A 26498-nucleotide genomic window follows, 5' to 3' on the forward strand; every position below is an offset into this window, starting at 1 on the left:
CAGGAGGGGATGTTGAGATAAAAGGAACAGATGGTTTTATGTTTTGGTTTTGATGATTTGCCTTGAGGGACATGTAATTTATTCTTAAAGAAATGGAAAGTTTACATGAAAATATAAAAATAATACCAATCTATTAATAGATTCAGACAATATGCATATTTCAAACAGAGAAAAGAATTGGCTGTAAACAGGCTGACACTTTTTTGTGCTTTTTAGAATTCCAGCTATCATCTTAATTTCATGGCCCTGCTTTTGCAATGAAAGTCTTTAATATATTGTGCTTGTAAGGAATGCATTCAGGAATAAATTTTCACAGCAGTCTAGCAAGATATCATTCCTGAGTTGCTTTCATTAAACTGTTGCCAAAATGTTCTTTTAAAATAGACTGTGCATGTGAAATGACTTCCCTTTTTTCCCTTCTGCCAGCAACTTGGCACTGTTACTTCCCTAACAACAGTTGTGTATGCTTGATAAATGCTGGCACCAATGCATGTGCACGTGTGTGCGTGCACGCGCGCACACACACACACACTCTTTTGGGCAATTTGGGGGGTTGTGTACACTTTGTTGTGTAGGATAAATTTGAGGAGATTGTGTCCTTTGAGTCCTCTTTTAAAGCATTTAAAATAAAATTTTTTCTTTAAGAATAGTTTTAGATTATTAAAAAGTTGGAGAGAGAGTAGAGCCTTCCCCTATACCTCACACTCAGGTTCCTTTGTTTTTAACATCTTATGTTACTGTGCTCCCTTGACTACAAATAATGAACCTATTTAGATACATTAATATTTTATTTGAAGTTTCTCAGTTTTTTAGCAGATATCCTTTTCTTACTCCAGTGTCCCATCCAGAATACATTGTATTGAGTTATCATGTTTCCTTAGTCTCCTTTGAACTGTGATGGTTTCTCAAACTTTCCTTGTTTTTTGATGACTTTCACATAGTTAACTGAATTTTTAAATTATTTAATGAAGAAATGTCTTTTTAAAATGTATTTTTCTTTAAAGCTAAAATTATTTCTTTCCAAAAGGGCAAGACTGGGGAGTTAAATCAGCTTTTAAATGCAGTTAAGTCAATGCAGGAAAAGACAGTTATGTTTCAACAAGAGAGAGACCAAGTCATGTTGGCCCTGAAACAGAAACAAATGGAAAACACTGCTGTACAGAATGAGGTATACTTTCACTTTAAAGAAGCAAAATCTTAAAAACTGCTAAGTAAGAAAACTGTAAAGATTATCAAGTAAAATGCATTTCTCTATTAGCTGATTTTTATCTTAGTCTTACTCTGACTGTGCGTTAGTAGGATTTTGATCTCCCAAAGTGCATTGTTTCAGTTTACAAGCAAAAACTATGATCTAATCATTATGTTGTATACCTAAAATTAAATTACACCTCAAGAAAAGAACAAGATGGCATATCTTGAATATAAAAAAAGATTTCCTACCTATAAAGTATAAAAAAAAGAGATTTACTGAAAAAAGTGGCCTGTCACAAAAAGCATAGTACCTTGTAGTTTTATTTTTTAGTATAGCCAACATAGGGAATGAGATCTTACAAAGTAAACCGTCCATATTCAAGTTGATTTCAGGAGAATTTTTTTCCTAGCACAAATGTATCTTGCAATATGAAAAATTAGTATACAGTTAATACACTTCAGTAATGGAGAAAAGATTTAATAACAAAGTGGCTTGTAGGAGGGAAAGGGGAGAACTTTTAATGGAGGAAAAATAAATGAAATGTCCTCTACCTAGGTTCAACATTTACGTGACAAAGAATTACGCTTAAACCAGGAGCTAGAGAGATTGCGTAACCATCTCTTAGAATCAGAAGATTCTTACACCCGTGAAGCGTTGGCTGCAGAAGACAGAGAGGCGAAACTAAGAAAGAAAGTCACAATATTAGAGGAAAAGCTAGTTTCATCCTCCAGTGCAATGGAAAATGCAAGGTAACTGTTTCATTTTTTTTTTTAGTGTTAACATTAATTGAACACGTCCTGAGTGTCAGACTCAGTAAGAATTTTTCATATGTTACCTCATTTTATTCTCACAAAATTCATTAGCTCCATTTTACAGACCAAGAAAGTAAGGGTAAAGAGATTTAGTAACCTTCCCAATATCAGGGACACAAAGTACCTGTGTAGTTCTCACACTTGGGTTTATAACCCTTATCCAGATTTGGCATTCAAACTAAAGCTTCTCTGAATCTTAATTGTTATCCTAGATAATTCCTTCTCATCATTTTAGGAGGTTAGGCCTAAATTCTGACCAATTTAATTAGCCTTCCCAAGTTTTCCAATAACTAATTGATGTGATTTAATACCACCCCCTGCCCCAGGCCATGCACTACAGCTTGCAGGATCTCATTTCCTGGGGTTGAACCTGGCCCCAGAAGTGAAAGCCTGGAATCCTAACCACTAGGTCACCAGGGAACTCCGTGATTTAATTTTTAATCAAGTGACCTAAAGTTGGACAAAGTTTGGATTAGAATAAAAGATGTAACCTGTGAAGGCCTAGGTCAGTGTGAATTAACTACAGGCTTACTAGAACTTTTGAGTGACCAAGTCCCAGCTTTCATATTTTTCAGTTTTATTTCTCTCAATAAAAGCGTTTTTTTTTTTCTTTTTACAAAAAACATATTTTCTACTTCAAGAAAATCACATAACCCAAAAGCATTTACAGGCACAGTCTCATTTATCCAGAAACAGTGTTTTTTTGGTGCCTTTGAATGCTTCTGTATATGTGTGTATATATTGTATATTATTTTTCTTAAAGCAAAATGGTTGAGATCATACTGTTTATTACTGTTTTGTAACCTGCTTCTGTCAGTACACATTAAGCTATGTGTTTCTGCAGTACCATTTATGGCTACATAGTATACCATTATTGTATTTGCCAAAATTTCTTTAAGGCACTCATTTATTATTGATCATTTAGAATGTTCCAACTTTTCAGAATTACTAAGAGTGCTGTTTTGATAACCCAAAATAGGCATTTTTGTGTTAACGATAGATTATTTCCTTAGTGTAAATTTAGAAAAATGGAAATTCTGGTTTGAAGGGCATTTTTAAAACATTTGAAATATACTACCAAATAATCTTCCAGAAAAATCGTATCTGTATTTCTGTTAGTTATATGTGCATCTTTTAATCTTTTTACTGTGTATGATGCTGAGGGAAATGCAAGGATATAGTAGATATTATCTCTGTCTGCAAAGATATTATAGGATAATACTTCTGAGGGCAAACTCCTTACCCCTTCTGTTGGATATATTGTTGTACCTTCAGACTCAGAAGAACTTGTTTAAGACAAGAATTAAAACAGTGAGTGAACATTTGTGTATGTTTTTCACACTGGCAGAAAAAAAACGTCCTCAGTCTGTAAAATTGATCATCTTTCAATTTCAGGCCGTTATTTTCTCTAATTAAAAGTTGCTAGTTTCTGCCTGTTTTAGTTTACCATTCATAATACCTGTAAAAATAGTCTTCCTTAGGTAGGCCTGTGATCTTGTTGCTCCTTTTTCAAAACCACGGTAGTTGCTCATGATTTGGGCCCAGGCTATCTACCGCCTCAGCCTTATCTCTCACTGCGATCTGCATCCAACCAGACTGCGTCCCTCACTTCTGCACATGGAGCTATTTTCCTACTCTTTGTTTCCTACTCTCTCTCTATAAAAAGAGTGGGCCTGATCCCTGACCGTTTTTTGTTAATCTCACTTGTTCTTCAAGCACTTCGTTCATAAAGAATTTACTCCTCAAATCTAAAATCAAACCCTAGTGTGATGTTTGAGCCTTTGATAGAGCGCTTGTATTTTACTTAGGAATATAGGTAATTTTTGACCTGCTTTACACTTTCTCCCACCCAATGAAGTGTAAAGTTACTGGGGGGTAGAAATGATGTCATTTATTTTACACCCTTCCCACAGTGTACATTCTTATACATAGTTTCATAGATGTCCAATAAATATTTGGTGTATAAGTAACTCAAATCTATAAAATAAGGTTGTGGCGTTTTGAGCCCTTAACAATGGTAATATCTTGTATTTTTTAACATTTTAAATGATATCACAGTTCATTTCATCCTTACAACTGAGTGATTTGCTAACAGGCAAAATTGAATAATAAAGTCCAGGGACGGAAGAGGGGATTTAAATAAGTCCTGTGGTTATCAGTTTACTGCTCTTTCCACAAGAGGGTGCTGTTGGGTAAAGTTTCTTCAAAGTGAGCTGCTCTTAATTGGCTTTATTGGGCTGCTCTGAATAAGAACTGGCTGGATATTGAAAACCTAGGAAAGGCTATTACAGTGTTTTGTATGTAATAATTATACATTAAAGAAGTATCTCAGTGACATAAGCCTGGATAGGTGTTCTGTAAATCTCTTAGGGATCTCTTGATTTATTATTTGGAAAAAGTGTAGGGAGTATTTAATATAAACAGAAAGATGATAGTAAAAGTTAATTAACTCATAATTAGGGCAGTTAATCAATGGGATAGCCTTTGGAAATTTGTTAGTTCATAGGATTTGTTAGTTCACTAGGATTGCGAGTGCCAAAAACAAGGGGGTATCATAGAATCCATTGCTTGTTAGATTGGGAGCTGGACAAAATGACTTCCAAAATCCCTTACAACTTACCGGTATAAGTTTATGATAAATTGCACCTTAAGGGTTTTAGCCTGGAAACAAAAGTTTCAGGCTATTGTTGAATTTTTCTTACGCTGACATTTCTTGATCAGCGCAATTCTGTTTAAAATGACTGCTGTTTGTTCAAAGTCACCTTCACAGGAAGGATGACTGATTTAACAAAAGCAGAGAGAACAAAGATCAGAGGAACTCTTAAAGTTTCTTTGAAATCTAACTTGAATTTAATGCAATGAAATGTAGGGAAGGTCAGATTCATAGAGACAGAAAATAGAAGGGTGGTGTCCGGGGCGGAGGGGAAGTTATTGTTTAATGGGCGTGGGGTTTCCACTTAGGAAGAGGGAAAGCATTCTAGAGATGGTTGGTCATGATTGTTACACAGCCATGTGAATGTACGTAGGACTACTGAACTGTACACTAATAAATGGTCAAAATGGTAAATTTTATGTGTATTTTACCACACAAAAAAAACATAGGGAAGAGGTTTCATCTCGTTAAAGTATCTGAATACTTTGAATATAACTTGCATTTAGTGCAATAATATGTAGGGAGGATATTTCATCTTGTTACAGTGTCCAAACAGATAGAAACAGTTTTACTTTTATTCTTTCTGTTCAAAGCCATCAAGCCAGTTTACAGGTAGAGTCGTTGCAGGAACAGTTGAATGTGGTATCCAAGCAAAGGGATGAAACTGCCCTGCAGCTTTCCATGTCTCAGGAGCAAGTGAAACAGTACGCGCTGTCACTCTCCAACCTCCAGATGGTCCTGGAGCACTTCCAGCAAGGTCAGTTGTATGGCCAGTCTTGCAGTGAAGAAAAATCATTGTACGGTTGACCCTTGAACAATGCATGGATGCTGACCCCCCCATGCAACTGAAAATCCACATATAGCTTGAGTCCCCGCAAACTTAACTCCACTTTTTTTTTTTTGGCTGCTGGGTGGCATTCGGGGATCTTAGTTCCCTGACCAGGGATTGAACCTGTGCCCTCTGCAATAGAAGAGTGGGGTCCTAACACTGGACTGCCAGGGGATTCCTCAGCCCCACACTTAACTCCTAACAGCCTACTATTGACCAAAAGCCTTACTGATACCGTAAATAGTCAATTAACACATTTTTATATGTTGTGTATGCTATATACTGTATTCTTACAATAAAGGAAGCTAGAGAAAAGAAAATTATCGAAAAAATCATAAAGAAGAGAGAATACATTTACTGTACTGTATTTATTGATACCATAAGTTTATGTTACCTGTTTACAAGATGAATTGTTTGCCTGTTAGTGCTTACATCAGTATTCTCTTGTATGATAAGAAAAACACTGTAGATGTTATATATATTACTAACACTAGACATCAAAAATGAAATGTGTGAAAAAGAAATTCATATTTATAGGTTTAATGATTTATGATTGATAATGAAGAAGCAGCGTTATTGCCTTATGATAGCCTAGCCTTTACACTAATGAATGGTTATAAAGTTTTTATGGTATACAGTAATATGGTCATATTCATAATATAGTACTAGAAACAGTGTTACATTTAAAAAAAGCAGTTGTGATGATAGCCTGATATGCAGTTTTCCCAATTACAAAAGAGAGAGGCATACCTTATGGTCTTACAGTTCTTTAGAAGCAAAGTTATAGAACACTAACACATTAAATTTATATTAATTACCACTCACCTTCTGCCTATGTTATGATAGACTCGTTGTTCAGTTGCTAAGTCATGTCTGACTCTTTGTGACCCCATAGACTGCAGCACACAAAGCTTCCCTATCCTTTACTGTCTCCTGGAATTGACTCAAACTCATGTCCATTGAGTCGGTGATGCCATCCAACCATCTCATCCTCTGTCGCCTTCTCCTGCGTTCAGTCTTTCCCAGGATCAGGGTCTTTTGCAGTGAGTCAGGTATTTGCATCAGTGGCCAAAATATTGGAGCTTCAGCTTCAGCATCAGTCCTTCCAATGAATATTCAGGGTTGATTTCCTTTAGGATTGACTGATTTGATCTCCTTGCAGTCCAAGGGACCCTCAAGAGTCTTCTCCAGCACCACAGTTCTAAAGCATCAGTTCTTCGGCGTTCAACCTTCTTTATGGTCCTGCTCTCACATCTGTACGTGACTACTGGAAAAAACCATAGCTTTGACTATACGGTCCTTTGTCAGTTGGAGGTTGAATCCACTTTAAAGAGTTAATCATCAATAATTACTGTCCCTTGAAATATTGGTTAATTTGTTCTTAGCTGTTCATCTATACTTTAACTGCATTTTTTCATTTGGGTGGAAAGTACTTTTCTAGACACATAATAATAGGACCTGGTACTGTGAATGATACCCTGATAACCAAATACGCTTTTTCACATCTACTTCCCATCCTTAGATTTACCCCCTTTAGATCATTCACCCATCCATTTGTCAGTTCATACATTCAGTAATTACTGAGAATGAATGAACTGCTAGTAGGGAGGAGGTGGTTAGAGGATGTGATGCTACTGAAGTAACAAAAGTCATAGTTTTGTGACTGAGCAAGCCTTTACATTTGTACATATGTACATATCAGGGTTACTCCTGTGGTTGAAATTTTGAATTTTAAATGTAAGAGTTCTCTAGGTCTGCTCTGTATAATACTAGAGTGGACATGTGTACAGGATAGTGTGATAGTGGCTGAGGCCATAGAGAAAGCTTTGCTAAAGAGGAAATACTGATATTTGAGTAGAGTTCTGAAGGGAAGGAAAGTTTGCAAGATCTGGAGAAAGATTTAAGCAGAGGAAACTGATCTCATTAATTTAATTCCAGTTAACATCACTACTAAGGTATATATAATTTTCTTGTTGAGACATTTGAGCTATTAATATTTTTGTTGTATTATTAAAGTTTCAAGTGGTTTAAAATTATAATTTTATCACACAATTATAAAATGCTAATGTAACTTTTTTCTCTTTTAGAGGAAAAAGCTATGTATTCTGCTGAACTAGAAAAGCACAAACAGCTTGTTGCTGAATGGAAGAAAAAAGCAGAAAATCTGGAAGGAAAACTTGTGTCATTACAGGTTGGTTGGAGTAATTTACTCTTGTGTATTTTATTATTCACAAAACAATTACTTGTACAATTTTTGTCTTGGAAATAATCTTCTAAACAATTAATTTAGTAAATGTTTTTGCTGGGACATAGCAGTGAACCTGAATACTAAGAATTTCCCTCATGTGACTTACAGTTTACAATAGACACAGCAAATATGAGACTTTCATTTTTAGCACAGGTAGAAGAGATCATTTTTAAAAAAATAGTGTATAATTTTGACTTTATAATTTTCTCTTTTCAACAAAATATATTGGGTACTTTATTTCACATGAATTAAAATAATGTATATTATCCCATTAGATTTTTTTTCTTTTGCAGACTAATTCTTTAAAATATTTTTCTCTTTATTATTATTGCTATATTTCATACATAAAAAAAATATATAAGAAGTAAAGTGAACCCTCATGAAGAGATATGATTCCAAGGTGACTTGCTTTTAGATGTAGGATAAACTCTTCCGAGTCATGAGTAGACTCTGGTGATAACTGGTGGAAAATAATTAAGTTTTATTTATGTGTCATGGTGAATATGCTGTTCAGGCTTATTAATCTTCTAAATAATTGAAAAGATATTTCCTTTAATGTTTTGAAATTTTTACTTAATGTTGAGTGACTGCAAAACAGTATTTACTCATTACTTTTTCCAACTTGAGTTTTATTACCAAAATGTCATGTTGATCTTCCAGAAAATGATCAGCATAAAGGTTGCAAATTCATCTGAAATTTTCACATAAATAGTATTGTTGTCTAGGTTTTTTTATTATAAACTTACTCATATAATATCTAGCATCTTATTTTCATTAAAATGTTCTAGTATTAGGGCTTCTCTGATGGCTCAGATGGTAAAGAATCTGCCTGCAGTGCAGAAGACCTGGGTTCCTTCCCTGGGTTGGAAAGATCCCCTGATGAAGGAAGAAAATGGCAACCCACTCCAGTATTCTTGCTTGGAAAATCCCATGGACGGAGGACTCTGGTGGGCTACAATCCATAGGGTTGCAAAGAGTCGGACGTGACTGTAGTGACTTAACACACACACTAGGTTTTTTGTTTTTTTTTTATAAACTTACTCTAGCATCTTATTTTCATTAAAATGTTCTAGTATTAAATAACTTCTATTGGAGTCATGTTTTATGATCATGTCTTTGAGATTGGGAATAACATTAATTTAGAGGATTGTGCAAAACAATATTTAGATAATATAGGAATAGCAATACAGCAAATACTCACATACTCACCATCTTGTAAAAGAAATAGAATATCACCCATTGAAGTTCCATAAGTATCCCTCCGCATCTCCTGTCCTTAGCACCTTTTATGCTTTTTATCCCCTTGTTTTCCTTTATGGTTTTATCGAATATATCTGTGTCTTTTTATAATACATTGTTTGGATATATTATAAAATGTTTTTAAACTTTATAAATGGAATTCTAAACTGTATGTAAATTGAATTCTTCTGAGACTTGCTTTTTTTTTTTGCTTAGTGTTATTTTCATAAATTTCAGTCATATTACTATGTTAGAAGATTCATTATTTTCACTGCTGTATTCATTGCATGAATATATAATTAATTTACCCATTTTACTGATAAAGGACATTTCTATTATCTGCTATACAAACAATGTGGTTATGAATTTCCTTGTTTATATCTCGACTCATTGGAAAAGACCCTGATGCTGGGAAAGATTGAGGGCAGGAGGAGAAGGGATGACAGAGGATGAGATAGTTGGATGATGTCACTGACTCAGTGGACATGAGCTTGAGCAAACTCCAGGAGATAGTGAAGGACAGGGAAGCATGGCATACTGCAGTTCATGGGGTCACAAAGAGTTGGACACACAAATGCAAAAAAAATGAAAAGAGTTGAACACAACTTAATGACTGAACAGCAATATCGCCTAGTGCGCATATATAAGAGTTTCAGATATGTATCTTGATTGGAATTGCTGGGTCATGGGATATATATGGGCAATTTCAACTTTACTAGATTTGGTGGCAAATTGTTTTCTAAAGCATTTGTGATGATTTTCTCCTGCCAGTAGTACTAAGTATTCTTATTCTATTAATACATCTCTGGCAACACTACCGTTACCAGAATTTTTCAAGTTTTCATCAACGTGGTTGGTTGGTGTTCACTAAGTCGTGTCCAACTCTCTGTGACCCCATGGACTGCAGCTTGCCAGGCTTCCCTGTCCTTCGCTGTCTCCTGGATTTGCTCAAATTCATGTCTGTTGAGCTGGTGATATCATCTAACCGTCTCATCCTCCTGCCCTCAATCTTTCCCAGCTTCTTCCTTAGAGAAGGGAATGGCGAACTACTCCAGTATTCTTGCCTGGAGAACCCCATGAGCAGTATGAAAAAGCAGTGTGGTTGGTGAGAAGGGCTATCTATCTTAGGGTTTTAATTTGCACTTCTAGTAGTGAGGTCTAGCATCTTTTAAAATGTTGATTCACCATTGGTGTTTACTTTCTGATCATCTCATTAACACATTAAAAATTTATTTCATTTGATGCTTTTAATTGTTTTCAGTGGGTCCAAAACATTTAGTCTGCTATACTGTTATAAGTCCAGATCTTCTTTTTAAACTAACTTTATTTTTTAAAATTTAAAACATAATGTATATTTAGAAAAATAACAAATCAGAAGAGACCAAGAGGGAATTAGTAAAGATAAAAGTTGAAATTAATGAAAGAAAACCCCCCAAAATGGTAAAATGAGTAGTGGAATATAAACGTTAATTTTCAAAAACCTTTTAGTATAGTTTTAAGCTGTAGTAATTTCTGAAAAAAATTGTATTTCTATTTTCTTTAAATGCTGTGAGGTTAACAAATTCATTTGAAAGTTTAAATTTATACTAAATTTAATCTTGTAGATTTCAAATGTTAGGTTTTTTAATTTAAAATTTTTTGTTTCAGTCTCTCTGTGTATCAGTCAAGGTTCAGCCTGAGAAGCAGAACCAGTAGGATGTGTATGTGTGTACACATATGCACACACAAACACATACACATGTACATACGCATACACATATACATTGATGTATATACTATATACAGATTCACACGTATGAGATTTATTACATGAAATTGGCGATATGACTGTGGGGTCTGGCTAAACAAGTTGGAAATTTGCAGGTTTGATAGTATGCAAATATCACATCATAGGCAGGCTGAAACTCATAGGTGTGGGCCAAAGCTGTTGTCCACAGGTGGTCAAGAATGTAAATCACAAACAGGATGAACTGAAGTGGGCATGGGAAGCTGCTGTCCACAGATAGAATTTGCTTCTCTTTTATAGAGAAAACTCAGTTCTAGTTTCAAGACGTTTCAACTAGTTCAGTCAGGCCCACCCTGATTATTCAGGATAATATGCCTTCTTTAAATTCAGCTGATTAGAAGCTTTTATTACTTTTACAGAATATCTTCATAGCAACATCTACATTACATTTGGATAACTGGGGACTAGCCTATCAAGATGATACTACAAACAAAATAGCTATCACACCCTGATTCAAGATGATGAAACTGTGATCTCACATTTTTGTGGGTGAATCCTCTAGAATAACCAAGAAAATTGTGTAAAAGAACAATAGTGAGGAGGGACTTGCCTACTAAATGTCAAAATAGAGCCATAAATCAATACCATATTGACTAGATTAGTAGAACAGAAGGAGAATCCAGAAATGGAGCCCGTTACATTTGAGAATTTAAACTACTTTTAATTTAATGGGGAAAGGAGTAGATTAACTAATAAACAGTGTTGACACAACTGGCTATTTATACTGAAGAAAATAAAATTGGATTGTATCTTACACTGTATACGAAAGTAAATTTCAATTGTATTCAAGCAATGATTTTTTAACTGTGAGGGGTGCTGGAAGTCTGGAGGTGTTCTTGGCTGTTACAGTGACTGGGTGGATCCTCTGGCAAGTGGGTAGGGGCCAGGAATATCAAAAGTACTTCCACTGAGAAATACTATTTTAAAAATGGTTGTTGTTCAGTCACTAATTTGTGTCTGACTCTTTGCCACCCCATGGACACGCAGCACACCAGGCTCTCCTGTCCTTCACTGTCTCCCAGAGTTTGCTCACACTCATGTCCATTGAGACAGTGATGCCATCCAACCATCTCATCCTCTGTCATTTATATCTTTAACTTTTATATTTTAAAAATATAAATGTTAAAAAAGAAAAATACTTTGCAAGAATATCTAGAAGACCACATGTGTAGTCCAGAGGCAGGGAGGAGCCTAACCTCAACTAAAACTCAAGAAGCCAAGTAGGACATGTTTGACTGTATTTGTAACACTGATGACAGAGTGTTCATATCTGCTATACCAGGTGCTCTTACAAACTAGCTTATAAGAGAAGGACTTCTCAATGGAAAAATGGGCAAGGTATGCGAAGATTTTTACATTAGGGTAGTTCCAGCGGTCCTATAAACATGAGAAAATGCTCAAATCCACTGGTATGTAGTTAGAGAAATAAAAATTAAAGTAATAAAGAAACATCACTTTTATACCCATCAGACTTGCAAAATTAAAAAGAACATTTGTTGCTATATTTCTTGACTTTTTTATCTTTTTCATACTATTGTCACCATTAAAATTTTTGTCACCATGTTGTCTTTTAATAGCATTCTCTCACCTTTTTTATAGATAATTCCTCTGAAAGAGACATTATGATGTTGTGAAGTGTGGGTTTTATCTTTCATACTTAGCAGTATCAAATGAACTTGCCCAAGGTCAGAGACATAGAGCTTCAACAGCTGAAAGGGATTGATTGACTTTAAGCTGTCTTCTAGCTCTATAGTTTGTGAAGTAGTTTTTGCATGCTGCTTTTTAATGAACTTTTCTTCCTCAGGAACGTTTGGATGAAGCAAATGCTGCATTAGATTCAGCATCAAGACTTACAGAACAGTTAGATTTAAAGGAAGAACAAATTGAAGAACTTAAGAAACAAAGTAGGTTTTTTCCTTTTTCTTTTTTCCCCTACAATACCACTGTTGAATCAGGTGTAGTTTCCTGCCATGCATTGGTACAGTCGAGTGAGAACAATTCCTGTTAGAATGTGGCTTCCGTTTCTGTCCCCCATGATCAGTTTACTTTGATTTGAATACTGTTCCTAGTGAAACCAGAGTCGTAAGTCGGCCCTGGCTGTCTAGTTAGTTCTTCTGAATATTGAGGCTGTCCAGTTGTGCTTTCTGTCACCTTGTTGACCATCTAAGGGATAGATATGACTGAGTCAACTTATCACAGGGTGACTTTTTCCTGTTCAATCCATGTTCATCCTGCCTGAAGCAGTCTGATATTTTAAAGGAGGCAGTGTTCTTAAGTAAAAGAGTAACTTTTTGTGGAATGAATGTCTGCCTATAACTAGCGTGTCACAGTTATAGATGATGCTTTACATGTAGGCACTCATGTATTTTTTGATGCTTGTAAATTGTCTCATAAGCCCTGTCAATTCCCTAGGGGGTCCTGTGTTTAGTGTTATCAGTTGGGCCTCAGATAACCAGGTGGTCATAGTGCTTTGTTAACTCTAGCTGCTGACAGAGGTGGCATGTCCTCACTTAATCTCTGATGTAATGGTCCCCAGGAAGTTGAAGCTATTCTACAGCTGCATTTAGTAGGTAGTGACTAAAGGTTATCAGAAGGGTGATGAGAACCTAGAAATGTATCAGCTTCAGGGGAATGGGTTAGGAGCAGTAGTACCAAGGCATGTAATGAAGGAATTAAGAAGCACCTCTTAACATGAGATAGAAATAGGCAAAAGTAGGAGATGGCACAGCACAAACACTGTCAGACAACAGAAAACGGTGACTTGGACATTAAGGAGGCAAGCAGACAAATCACTGAATTGTGGATACCAAAGGACAATCCAGATAGGTTGGCCTAAAACAAGCAGGAGACAGGAGGTGAGAGATTATTAGGAATAAAAAAAAATACTAAGAGAATGTGAAGTAGTGTCCTCAAGGTCACTAATCTGAGGCAGATTAGTGCTCAACTAAAAGTCCTCTGTTTACTTTGTAAGATTTGGCCAGCCTTGGAACTCTCAATGTAATCGAGGGCTGGAAATGGACAAGGAAACAGTTATATATCAGGTCTACATGGGCATTTTATATAAATGTACTGTATTCTTTAGTCTTCTCATATTTTATTTACCCTTCACAGGAAACTAAAGTAGGCAGTATTAGTTCCAGTTTATAAGTTAAAGACACTGAGATTTAAACTCTGATCTTTTATCCTTGACCAAAGTTCATAATCTTTCCGTGTTACTGTATTTCTTGTCAGGAAAACAGTTGTTTATAGGCTAACTTGTATTTTGTTCTGTGTGTATCTCCTTTGAAGATAGGATAGTATCCTCTGAGTTGTACCCTAAACATTGAACTGGTTACCCTTACCCAGAGGCAGTGTTTATTGGGAAAACAGTCTAGTTAGGTTGAAGGCCAGTGTAACTACAGCTTTACCTGGAAGACATATGGCAACCTGGAGGAGACACACTGAGCAGTCAAGGGATTAGCCAAAGAATTGATATCTTCAGGCAGGGCTAGACTAATATAGGTAGAAAAACAGTATTCTGAACCAACTTGTTGGTCTGTGACAACTCAACTGTATGTCATGCTCCCCTTTTAGATAACTACCCATGTTTTTCCCAGTAGATGATAAGATAAAAAAATGCTGTGACTTATTGTAGTTACTAAATATTTTCAGAGTCCCTGCACTACTTAGTAATTTGTTCAGGCACCCATTTAAATCCTCAGTAGTAGAATATTTTTAGATTTTGATCGTAAGTGACAAGGCTTAGGTGGCTTAGGTCCCTATTCATGTAAAAAGTTACAAGTAATATTCATTGTAAATATATAGAACTCTGGACTCATTTTGTGAAGTTAATATTAACCACAGAAAAAGCTCTAATTATGCTTATACAACTGGTATTTGAAAGGGCAGGCAAGAGGCCAGTGTTGCACAGACAGGAAAGGGAGGGGGTTAAAGGGATGGTTAGTTCTGTTGTGTCTTGAAGTCATTCTTGTCATTTAAGCTCTTCTTAACAGTCTGTTTTCTTTTATTACCTAAGTGCTTAATATTCCTTTTAGATCTCTAAACACAAATGTGATTTTATTTTCTCAAAGCTGCACTTTTGATTTGATAATATAAATAAAACTTTGATTGGCTTGGTTGTTGCAAAAGAATTGTATATTTTCTTTCATAGATCATTAAGTACTTTAAATGTTGATTGATGTTGTAATACTGTACTTTATTTTTAACACAAAACTTGGCCAGACAGCAAAAATATTTGCCAGGAGAAACAATTTTGAAAAAGACAGATTGGCTTTTGTTGCAAGAAAGTACATAGAGACTTGAATCGTAAAGGCAAAGTATTCTTTTATTTCTAAGCATCTGTGGACTGTCAATGATTAGTTGATATGTGGTTTCAACATTTAAACAATATCAGGAAACTCATTTTAAAAAGCAGTATTTTATTTGGAATGCTTATGTCATTGCTACTGGGGATGAGATGATTCAGTCTAGTCAAACGTATGAAAAGGGAGCTATTGCTTATAACACCAGTATTAAAACAGTAGATTGTTGATGATTTCAGTCATTCTTAGAGCAGATAATTGTTAGTGCTGTGTATGTGCAATTGTGGTTATGAGTTCCGAGTATTTACAGGCTTTGTGTGAAAAGTATGAAGATGCCTTAATCAGGTATTAAATACTTAATACGAACCAACTACTTGGCTTCATGTTAGATGCTGTGTGAGATACTAGCTGGGACCCCTGCCCTTTCTCTTTTTTATAGGAACTTAGTTAAGGAAGTAACACTTGGCATAGATACACACCATAGGTTCATAGTTTAAGACAGTGGAGTGCATATTTAGTTCTCCAAGAATCCCATTAATGGTTGGGGACATTCCATGGAGAAAAGAAACCTGAGTAGACAGAGCTCTAAACTAGTAGTAAGATTTTACTCCCAAAATGTAAGTTCTTTGTCTTCTCCCCCTCACCCCCCAGCCCCACACACTGTGGGAAAGTAACAATGAAAAGAAATCCTCAGATCCTGTACGTGCTATGATTTAATAGGTAATGTTGGCTGGTAGAAGAATTACTGCTTTCTTTACTTTTAGAAATTATTCTTTCAGCATTTTTTCTGAAAGTGTTTTTTTTCAATGTTGGTCCAAAGACTTATTTCACATGCCATCCTAGATTTTATTGATTTTTTTCAAACTTAAGACATTAGTCCTCTGTGAAGCAAATAGGATAATGTCTTTCATGAACTATTCTGGGTTGATCAGAGTTCAGAATTCCCATGGAATTGTCATTCATGGGAAAATGTACACCTATGGAAACCTAGACTACAGCTGAACCATTAAAAGATGTTATACTGCTATGTTCATGGACAAATTTAACATTTTCTTTCTTTTGCTTATTGTTCTCTATCATCATCCTTGAGATAAATTCCTGCTTAAAGTGAAAATGGTTGGATAAAATTGAAATAGGAAGCACAAAAGAATTCCTGTTTTGATAACTATTATTCAAAAGGGTGGTGAATTTTATGGTACACCAAGAAAAATAAGTTTTCATAAGCAATGCAAGTTTAGATTCCAGTACCGGGGAAGTCTTTCAGTCTGTGTGCCAGTTTTATAGCCATATCGTAAAGGGCCCCATCACTGATTTTTTTTTTTTTTTAAGGTTTTGTTACTGCTTTTTAAAAAAGTCTTCTATGAGTTGAGAATGGAAAATTTCCTTAGAGTGTTTTTTTAAAGAAAATCTAGAAGAATGTATAAAATGAGCCCCAGTAAACCAACTGTAATATGAAGCATAAAAACATTTTAAAACTACAAATATAAAAAGTTTAAACTGTTTTTCATGGAGCCGCCTTTATGGTGCTGGAAGATAGATTTTTTATTTTAAATAAAGACATTCCGTTTTCCAGGACATGATTTATACAAGAAAACATATAATGTCCTGTTGAACACAGGCCAGATACATTCCCAGACGCTTTGTTACCCAAACCTTTTGAGGGATTTCTTTATAGATGTTTTTGGCAGAAGTTGTGATTTTAGAGGAAACATATAAGAAATACCAGATGCAGTTTGCTGAGTTGCCATAAATAGTTAAAAAATTGTGATGATATAAACATCTGGGTGTACTAGAAAATGTCAAAATTTTTAATTAAGAAAAAAGCTTATGTCAATTAGGTAAATAATTAGGCCCTTTTCAACTTAATGGTTTTATTTCTTTTTAATTTTTTAATGGTTATATTTTTTAAATATATGTTTTATTAGTTCTAAGCATAAAGGGAAAAGCAAATTATGTAACTTTGAGAATTTTTGACTTAATGTGTTCTATGTCTTTTTCTTCATATAGATGAGTAATTCATAAGATAAATCATTTATTCTTTTTGTCCTGTGTTACATTCTCAGATAGTCTCCCTTCCCAGAGAAAAAGCAATCATTCTTTTATTTGTCACAGATCCGTTGATTTCTGCTGTGTACCAAGCGCTAAAATAAGTGCTCAAGATACAAAGACAGGGGACAGGAGTTCTACCTTCAGGAGGATAGTCACACACTTACAACAAGCTATTTGAAAAGGAAGACAACCTATTCTACCTCATGGTGGTGGTGTGGAAGGGTAGAGAAGGCTAGTGAAAGGTATACTTGGCCTCACTTGAATGGCAAATATGTCCAGTGAAGCAGGCAGAGAGTTGGGAAGGAACATTCTAGACAGAGAGAGGAATTCATATGAAACAGCATCAGATCTGGAAACTGGCTGAGGATCTAGTGGACTGTGTGTGTGTGTGCTGCATTGATGTGGAGTGTGGAGAAGGCAGAGGTGGGAGTAAACTGTTGGATCACGAACACAAGTTTTAAACTGGGGCTAAATTATACTATAATTTAGTATAGTATAGCAAATAGGACTAAATAGAGACAGGGGAATTGGAGAGCTTCTTATAGGGGGCAACAAATTCTCTTCATCCAACTGTTGTCATGAAGGAAAGTGGGTCCAGGGTTGCTAAATCTTCAGATCTTTCAGAAGACACCAGAAATATAGACTTTGATGCAACATGTAATATAAGTTTAAAAAAAAAACAAACCCTGTGGGCTGAACAAACATTTCTTTGTATCAGATTTAGTCCATGCTGATTTCCAACAGTGAGCTTTTAGAAATGGGTCACGGTTTAGTCTGTAGCCTAGAAAGCCATTTGTCATTAATATAAATCAGTACATATTAGTATAAAGTGATGGTGATATTCAGTAAGTGGCAAAATTATTATTATGACTTTACTGGTCACTGACCTAATTGAGGCCATTTCTTTTGCAATATGATAGGTCTGTGTCATATTTAAAAATTTTAATTTTTAAATTTAAAAATTAAATATGTAACAATTTACAATATTCAGTCTTTTAAAAAATTTTAGTTTGTTTTGATATGGAAGAATGCATTACAAATTATCTGAATTTTAATTTAAATGGTTGAGAGAGGAAGGTGGAGAGGGAAAATAAATTTGATCTGGTTATATTAAAAATATTTACATAAAATCTCTTTCACATACACGTAGTAATTCTAACTTAACTGTACAAATAATCCAGTAGACTTCAACATTGATAATTGAGTTTAATCAGATTCCAGTCTATTAAAACTCAAGTTAATAAGGATATACTGTATTCATAAAATTTTTTTGTGAGTTCTTTGCTAGGAAATGGAGTTTCAAAAATTACTTTTCCAAAGTGCTTACAGTGCAGGTAGAGATTTTAAAAAAAAAAAATTACTTTTCATTCTGCAATTAATAATTATAATTATGGAACAAGAAAACATTCACCATATACTCTAGACCTTAAAATTCTGTTGAAATGGTTGAAAAGAATTGAGTTGTAAGACAAAGCAAATGGTAATATGTCTTCAAATGTAAAGAAATACAAGGTGCCTTTATATTTAAAAAATATAATTTGCTATTATAGTGAAAGTGATCTTGTATAAGTTGAAATTCTGTTAATAAGAAGACCATCAAATTTCTAGCTTTTGCTTTGATTATATTTAATTGACCAAAGAGGCTAAATCTCCTTATATTAGATTTAATATATCAGATTTAAATTTATTTTTTAGGCCAGTGCAAGTAAGACACCAGACCCAGCTTGTTTACTGATACATCTGTGTGCTGTGCTTAGTCGCTCAGTCACGTCCAACTCTTTGCGACCCCATAGACTGTAGCCCACCAAGCTCCTCTGTCCATGGGGATTCTCCAGGCAAGAGTACCGAAGTGGGTTTCCACGCCCTCCTCCAGGGCATCTTCCCAACCCAGGGATCGAACCCAGGTCTCCCAAGTTGCAGGCGGATTCTTTACCATGTGAGCTACCAGGGAAGCCCAAGAATACTGGAGTGGGTGGTCTATTCCTGCACCGGGGGATCATCCTGACCCAGGAATCGAACCGGGGTCTCCTGCATTGCAGGTGGGTTCTTTATCAGCTGAGCTTCCAGAGAAGCCCCAATTAACTAAATACTTGTAAGTATGAGCTCCATACGTATTATACATGAATCTTGCTGGAATGTTAGTCTGACACCCTTGTTTCAGTTTTTGAGATTCTCTTTCCCATTTTAAGTTGAATTAGTCAGGGATAAAAATCTCTAGTGAAATTGTGTACTGGGCCCGTGTGCTACTTGTGAGCTTAATTCCTCCAGGAGTCACCCCAGAGTTGTTTCAGCCCGTCTTAAGAGTCTTGGATTCCGCCTCTGGCAATCAAAGACTACTGGGGCTGCTCAGGTCGCTGAATGGCCAGCTCTTATGTGCAAACCCCAGAGAAGCAAGTATTTTAATTAAGAGTGGGTTTCTCTATGGGATCACTGCACGGTATGAGGACGAGGCCTCCACCACTCCCGTAAATTTCTCAGTCACCTGAGAAAACCATAACTGGCAAGGAGCAGTCTTGTCCCTTTTTTTCTGGAGCAAAGCTCTCATATATTCTCCTCACTTTTATCCCGACAAATCTATATCTATAGACATACCTATAATAAAGTCATATTTCTAACGTTCTTTTCTTCCTTGTGTTGACTTCTTTGCCTGACTTTGTAAAGATGACAAGGCAAAATGGAGGAAAAGTTATTAATGTTAATGTTAACCAAAGTGATACATATTATTGATAATAGTTAGACAAGGTTGAAAGATGGTATTTTAAGAAATCATATGAATGAGTTCTAGTACTTTATATAGCACTTTACTATTTAGAAAAGTCATGTTTAATCACTCAATAGATTCTCTCAAAATTTCTTGAGATAAGCAAGCTCATTTTGCAAAATAGACAGTGAAGTCTGGCACTGGTGACAGGACCATGATTCATATTCCAGGTCTTGTGACAGGAGCATGGTTTCATGCAGGTCTTCTGACTCTCAAGTCCTGCTCCAGCCACCTTTCTTTTCTCAGTGTGTGTATATTAGTCGTGCAGTTGTGTCTGACTCTTTGTGACCTCATGGACTGTAGCGTGCCAGGCTCCTCCGTCCATGGAATTCTCCAGGCAAGAATACTAGAGTTGGTTGCCATTCCCTTCTCCAGGGGATCTTCCCAACCCAGGGTTCGAACCCAGGTCTCGCACATTGCAGACAGATTCTTTACCGTCTGAACCATCAGGGAAACCCTTTCTTGGTCAGGTGGCTGTTAAATAAACTTGAGTCTTGCCCAAGGGAGCTTAGTCATAAAATAGCCAGTGACTTTGTAAGGAGTGTGACCTAATTTTACAATGCTTTCTAAAGACAGTATTATAGTACAGTGTTGCTAACCGCAAATAAAATGGAAAATTGTGATGTACTGATTCGTTGTAGTCACTCACATTTTATGTTTACTTTTGATTTTAAATCAAGTGATGAAGACTCTGGCACCATCTCTCGGTATTACAGAGAAGAGGCTCTGATATGGTTTTAGGATGTCAGATATTCAGAGTAACTCTTGCCCTAAACCAGACCAATCCCAGTTACTTTGTTGTTCAACTTTAAAGTGTACCCTGTCCCTGCCCTTTTTTCCCCTTCTAATTTCCAAAGGATTATTTTGGCATGTTTTTAGGTTATTTCACAGGGATATTGTATTTGGCTAGATACTCACTTCTGAATAACTGTATTTTGCCTGCCCATATAAATACAATTCTGATTTCAAATTGTGGTTTGAATTAGTGTGCAGTTTTTGTGGAGAACTATTGAGAATCTAATGGGAGGAGAATAGGTATGCCTGGAGAAAAGAGCAAATCTGTAGGGACCTTTGAAGTCAGTATTCGACTTTCTTTTCTAAATCTTTCCTAGTTAATACCACCCTTCCAACCCTCTCCCCCAAAGTCCAAGGTTGTTTTCTAGACTCAAGTATCAGTATCCATTTAAATGACTACTTGAAGTTTAAATAGCCCTCTGCATGTTTTGAAGAATAGTCACACTGTCAGTTCTCTTTCTCACTAGCTCAGGACTAGCTTGTATTCTGATAATGAAATTTTTAAGAAATTTGTACCCTCTTATTTTGGCCTTAAGGATGTTTTGAGGTCTTCCCAGGTGGTTCTAATGGTAAAGAACCCACCTGCCAATGCAGGAGACATAAGAGATGTGGTTTCAATCACTTGCTCAGGAAGATTCCCTGGAGGAAGGCATGGCAACCCTCTCCTGTATTCTTGCCTGGAGAATCCCATGGACAGAGGAGCCTGGCGGGCTATAGTCCATGAGGTCACAAAGAATCGGACATGATTGAAGTGACTTAGCACACATGCACACGAGGATGTTTTGACCATATCTTTCAGAACACAGAGCTTTCAATAAGAATTTTACCAATATTAACTAATTTTCATCAAGAAAATATTTACTACTTGAACTTTATTAAGATGGATTTCTTGATCAATTTTTCATAGAGCAAAGTTCAATTTTTCTAATTTATTTTACTAAAGTCATTTTTATCAGAAGCAAGGCTGTGAATTTTACTCTGAAGATGTCTAGTTATTCAGTTTGCAGTTCAGTTCAGTCGCTCAGTCATGTCCGACTCTTTGTGACCCCATGGACTGCAGTATGCCAGGCCTTCATGTCCATCACCAACTCCTGGAGTTTACACAGACTTGTGTCCATGGAGTTGGTGATGCCATCCAACCATTCAGGTTTATCTTTTCTTTTTTAATGAGACGGTCTAGTATAATGGTTATATTCTGGTTATACTCCAAAGTAGTGTTATCCATTAAAAAAAAAAATACAATGTAAGCCACAGTTAGAATTAACAACATTTTAGTAGCCACATTTAAAAAGTAAAAAGATACTGTGAGATTAATTTTAATAATATATTTTATATAACCTGATATATCTAGAATTTATCATTTTAAAATATAATCAATATAAAAATCATTAGTTTTTAGAAGAAAGTAGATAGGAGAAGGGAAGTCTCAGAGAAGGGGAAGATGGGGGTCGGCTAAATTTGACCTCCTCTTCTGCCACCTTTCCATCGCCTGGGGGAACAATGGAGGGGGATGAAAGAGAGGACTGTGCTCCTCTGGCTCTTACTTTAGTTGAGGAATGGGGTGGTTAATTCAGAACATGAACAAGAGATTAACTTACTTGCTATTCTTCCTCTGAATAGAGTACTAGAAAAGGCCCCTTCACTAGGAAAGGCCCACTTGGCACCCTGGTTCGTAGTATATATGTGTCCATTAAGAATTTACAATGTCTTTTTCTGACCCAGACTTAAATAATAGTCTTGTTCTCTCTGTCTCTGAGTGTCTGTCTGTCTCTTAATGTCCAAGCTCAAATTCTTCCCTGGAAACACAGGAAAGGAAACGTTTGTAGTAGATTTTCCAAACACAAACCTTGCTTTTATAATATGGTTATGACAACCATCTCTGTTTTGGTAAAAGTTAGCTTATTACATTTTGCAGTTTAGATTTTGGCAATTTGGAAAAGCCACAGTCATTGCAAACAGTTAAACTGGACATTTTGTATATATATTTAGTACTGTAAATCAGAATTTTAGGCATTGTACAGGCAGAATGAAAACATAAAGCAGATGAATCTGGCCTAACACGTAAGGTTCAGAGAAAACTTCTTTGAGGAAGGGACTTGGGAACTGAGATGTGAAGGGTAAAGAGTTAATAGGCAGTGCCAATGGAAAAGAGCTTTCCAGGCAGAAAGAAAAACATTTGCAGAGGTCTGCATTGGGAATTGAGAATTCAGAAATAAACCATACATTTCTGGTCAATTGATTTTCAACAAAGATTCCAAGAGAATAGTTTTTTCAACACTTTGCTACTGGAACAACTAGGTATCCACACATATAGGAACCTTGGACCCTTACCTCACACCATTCAGAAAAAGTAACTCAGAGTGGATCATGGACCTACATTTTAGAGTTAAAGCTGTGAAACTCTTAGAAGAAAACAGGAGTAAATCTTCGTGATACTGAGTTTAAGCAGTGGCTTCTTAGACAGGGCAAGAAACATAAGAAAAAATAAAGTAGACTCATCAAAATTAAAACTTTTGTGCTTCAAAGGATACTGTCAAGAAAGTGAAACGACTGCCCACAGAGTAGAAGGAGATATTTGCAAGTCTTATAGTGGATAAGGAAGCTTGTATCCTGCTACTACTAGGAAAATGCTGCATAACTCAAAGAGTAGGTTTGTGGAAAGAGGTCAAAGTCTAGTGTTCAGATGTGAATATTTCTTGATTTGAAAAGTTGAGCTCTACTGCAAAGTGTTCTCCTTTTCATTTCTTTCAGAATGAAATGTGTAATCTAGCTTGATGTTAATAAGCATCTCCTTTGGCTCAAACTATCCATTTCTGAGGAAACAGGTGTAGACTCCATGGGTCTGCTGAGAGTTCCTTAGTCTAGGAATCCATGGCTCCATGGCAGGGTTGATTATGAACAGGGTCTCTCCCTGTTGTAATTTTAGACTTAGCTTTTAAGACTGTTTAGATTCCAAGTGTTCTGCCAAGACTTTACACATTTTGCTTCCTTTTCAAATAACTAAGAACTTAAAAATAAAATAGTCCAAACATCTTTCTAAATCAGTCATAAGCTATATAGTATCTTGCCTCGTCTGTTAAAACCAGTGATCTGAATTTTTTGCAGTTTACCTCAGGATACTTTGCCCTGGCAGCTGCCTCCTGAGCCATGCATGGTCTTGATTGTGTTAGCTGCTTTTCTTCGTCAGCTCACCAAAAATCAGTCCAGCCAGGAAAATGGAAAAAGGAAAATCTAAAATTGTCCTTTCCGTTTTTTTCCTGTTAAAAAGTGGCTCTGGAAATGTTTCGTGCAAGGAAGCAGCGGTGAAAAATCTCTTGTTTGCGCTTAAGCTTCTGAAAAGAATGAAAACCTTTGGTTTCTAAATTTTCTGTTAAAGAATTGCTTATTTTATTGAGGGTAAACAATGTGAATTAATGCATACTCTGGCTTCTAGGTAATTTCTACACCAGAGAGCCTATTCTCCGAACCAAAGAAGAGATGGACGTAATTTAATATTCCTAATTATAATAAGTACATATATTCAAAATTAAGTAAAGATATTGTAAATCTCATTGTATATTCATACAGATTATTTTAATCAGTTAATGACTATCTTTATTCATGTATTTTAAAACAGATGAGCTCCAACAAGAAATGCTGGATGATGTACAAAAGAAATTGATGAATTTAGTAAATAGCACAGAAGGAAAAGTGGACAAGTATGCTCTGCCTTTTACTTTTATGTATTTTATGGGTATCACTTTTATGGTAAAAACAATTTCTACATGTAAATGTGTGTGATTAAGTTTTTAAAAACCTTTTGTTTTTCTTATATAGTGATGAGTTGCAGGTAGTTTTAATGAGGGGTCAATAACTTGCCTTCTCTTGGTTTTTAAATAGATTTTCCTAGCTTAAGATTCTTTTTCTTAAGACCATATGGAAGAGATCACCACAGTACGAAGTACTTTGAAAATATGAAGTTTATTCTTACCATTCTTTTTTGTTCTCTTTACTGCCCTTAAGTGGACATATCTTGCTCAAATGCATTTGGTGTGAAACCTAAGTATACATGTAGTATGTATCTCTAACATTTTAAAGATTTAGATATTAATAGCAGATTTTTAATAAATGTGAATGAATGGGGAAATAGAAGCATAACCATTAAGCACAAGAACTGTCCATCACCATTTAGGATAGGGAGGGAGGGAGAAATCTGAAATGTCTCCTTATGATATCAACCTAAGCAGGCACTGAGAATTACTAATGAAGCACCAGTCTCAGTTGATTATTTGATTGAAGAAAGTGGGTGGCTTGTTAAGTGATGTTTTTAAAGGGGCACATTTTGAGTTGTTTGCTGTGTTCCTTAATTAGACTTGTCAAGATTTTGTTAAAGCTACCTAAAATATTTTATTGTTTAGTGTTCTTTATAATTTATAATTAAGTGCTGTTTAAGTATAATTAAATATTTGTATGTTCATTATTTATTGTTTGGGTACACTGGATACTGAGACAACTGGCAAGTTAGCCTGCACTGTTTCTGTTTTCAGAGTCCTGATGAGAAACCTCTTCACTGGACATTTCCACACACCAAAACATCAGCGTCATGAAGTGTTACGATTAATGGGAAGCATTCTAGGTATCAAAAAGGAGGAAATGGATCAGGTAACTGAACATTGAGTGCCATTCTGAACATATTTATAACTAGAATACTTGGCACCATATAAAAGAATCTCAATATATTTATAACTAAAATAATTGGCATCATATAAAATATTTTTTTCCTGTATTTTATATAACTTTTGCTGAATACAATAATGTAGAAATGGAATCATTTTATACTACAGAGATTTGTGCAGTTTGTATAATATTAGCTTATTAGTTATGAAACATAACTTATAAGTCACCATTCATATCAGAATGCTGAAAGTTTAAGAGATGACCATCCTCAGGTTTTATTTGAGATAGTGCGTGGGATGATATTTCAGTGTATATATAGCTTCCATCAGTAAGAAACTGGGAAATGGACTTGAAAAGCATGAGTTACTGCCATCTGAAATCATGTAAAAATGCTTCTGTTTTCTTTTCTTGTATTGATCATATTTTTCTGTTTTAAAATAATCTTTCAGTTGTTGACTGAAGACCAGGGCGGTGTTACCAGGTGGATGACTGGGTGGCTTGGAGGAGGATCGAAAAGTGTTCCCAGCACACCTCTGAGACCAAGTCAGCAGTCTCTGCTTAATAGTGTAAGAGTTGGCTTCATTCTTGCCGAATAGGAGTAGTGACATCGTTGTGCATCGCATTCGTTTGCAAAGAATTAGACTTCTTTTTCAGGTTATTTTATATAGCCCTGTTATTTTGGAGTTGTGGAAACTGAGATCCAAAGAGGTGATTAGCTTATGGATAGTAAGCCAGTTTTAATAGTTTTATTGCATATAGGTTTTATTTTAACATTTTGTTTACATGATACTTTTATTTTTCAAAATATTAACTGATCCTTCCTTTGTTTTTGATCATACTGCTATCAGCACATAATCATTTGTCTCTTACTATTAAATTATTAAATTCTCAAAGACAGAGGCTCTGTTTTATGCCTGTATGTGTCTATGTAGTCACTGAGCCAGTTGAATGCTTATTGAACACCTGCTGTGTGTCAGGCTGTTCTGAGCATGGAGAATGCAAGCTACACACCAGATAGATGAAGTGCTTTTCTTCAAATAAACTGACATTCCAGTAGGAGGTAGCAGTTAATTAACATGAAAACATGACCCCTGGTATACAGTAGGCTTAAAATGAGTATTAATTGAATTGAGTACCACTGTGAGTTAGAATGTGGAGTTTACTTCTTTATTTTATT

At 35.6% G+C, this 26498-nt stretch overlaps 1 protein-coding gene across 8 annotated transcripts in view; it reads left to right on the plus strand.

The window, feature by feature from the left end:
- Positions 1-26498, plus strand: part of TRIP11 (thyroid hormone receptor interactor 11) — a 67476-nt gene that overhangs the window by 35297 nt on the left and 5681 nt on the right. For 7 of the 8 annotated variants that reach the window (XM_081548159.1, XM_081548161.1, XM_081548165.1 and 4 more), the window contains 8 exons: positions 1028-1168; positions 1748-1941; positions 5251-5414; positions 7574-7677; positions 12564-12663; positions 24282-24363; positions 25192-25306; positions 25771-25887. In XM_081548159.1, coding sequence (XP_081404285.1) covers positions 1028-1168; positions 1748-1941; positions 5251-5414; positions 7574-7677; positions 12564-12663; positions 24282-24363; positions 25192-25306; positions 25771-25887 — 1017 coding nt within the window. Of the gene's footprint in view, positions 1-1027; positions 1169-1747; positions 1942-5250; positions 5415-6648; positions 6841-7573; positions 7678-12563; positions 12664-24281; positions 24364-25191; positions 25307-25770; positions 25888-26498 lie in introns of those variants that run through there. The other variant, XM_081548167.1, reaches the window with a different exon arrangement.

Source organism: Giraffa tippelskirchi, chromosome 12 (genome assembly GCF_054371585.1).
Source record: "Giraffa tippelskirchi isolate mGirTip1 chromosome 12, T2T-mGirTip1v1.2.pri, whole genome shotgun sequence".
NCBI classification, from domain to species: Eukaryota; Metazoa; Chordata; class Mammalia; order Artiodactyla; family Giraffidae; genus Giraffa; species Giraffa tippelskirchi.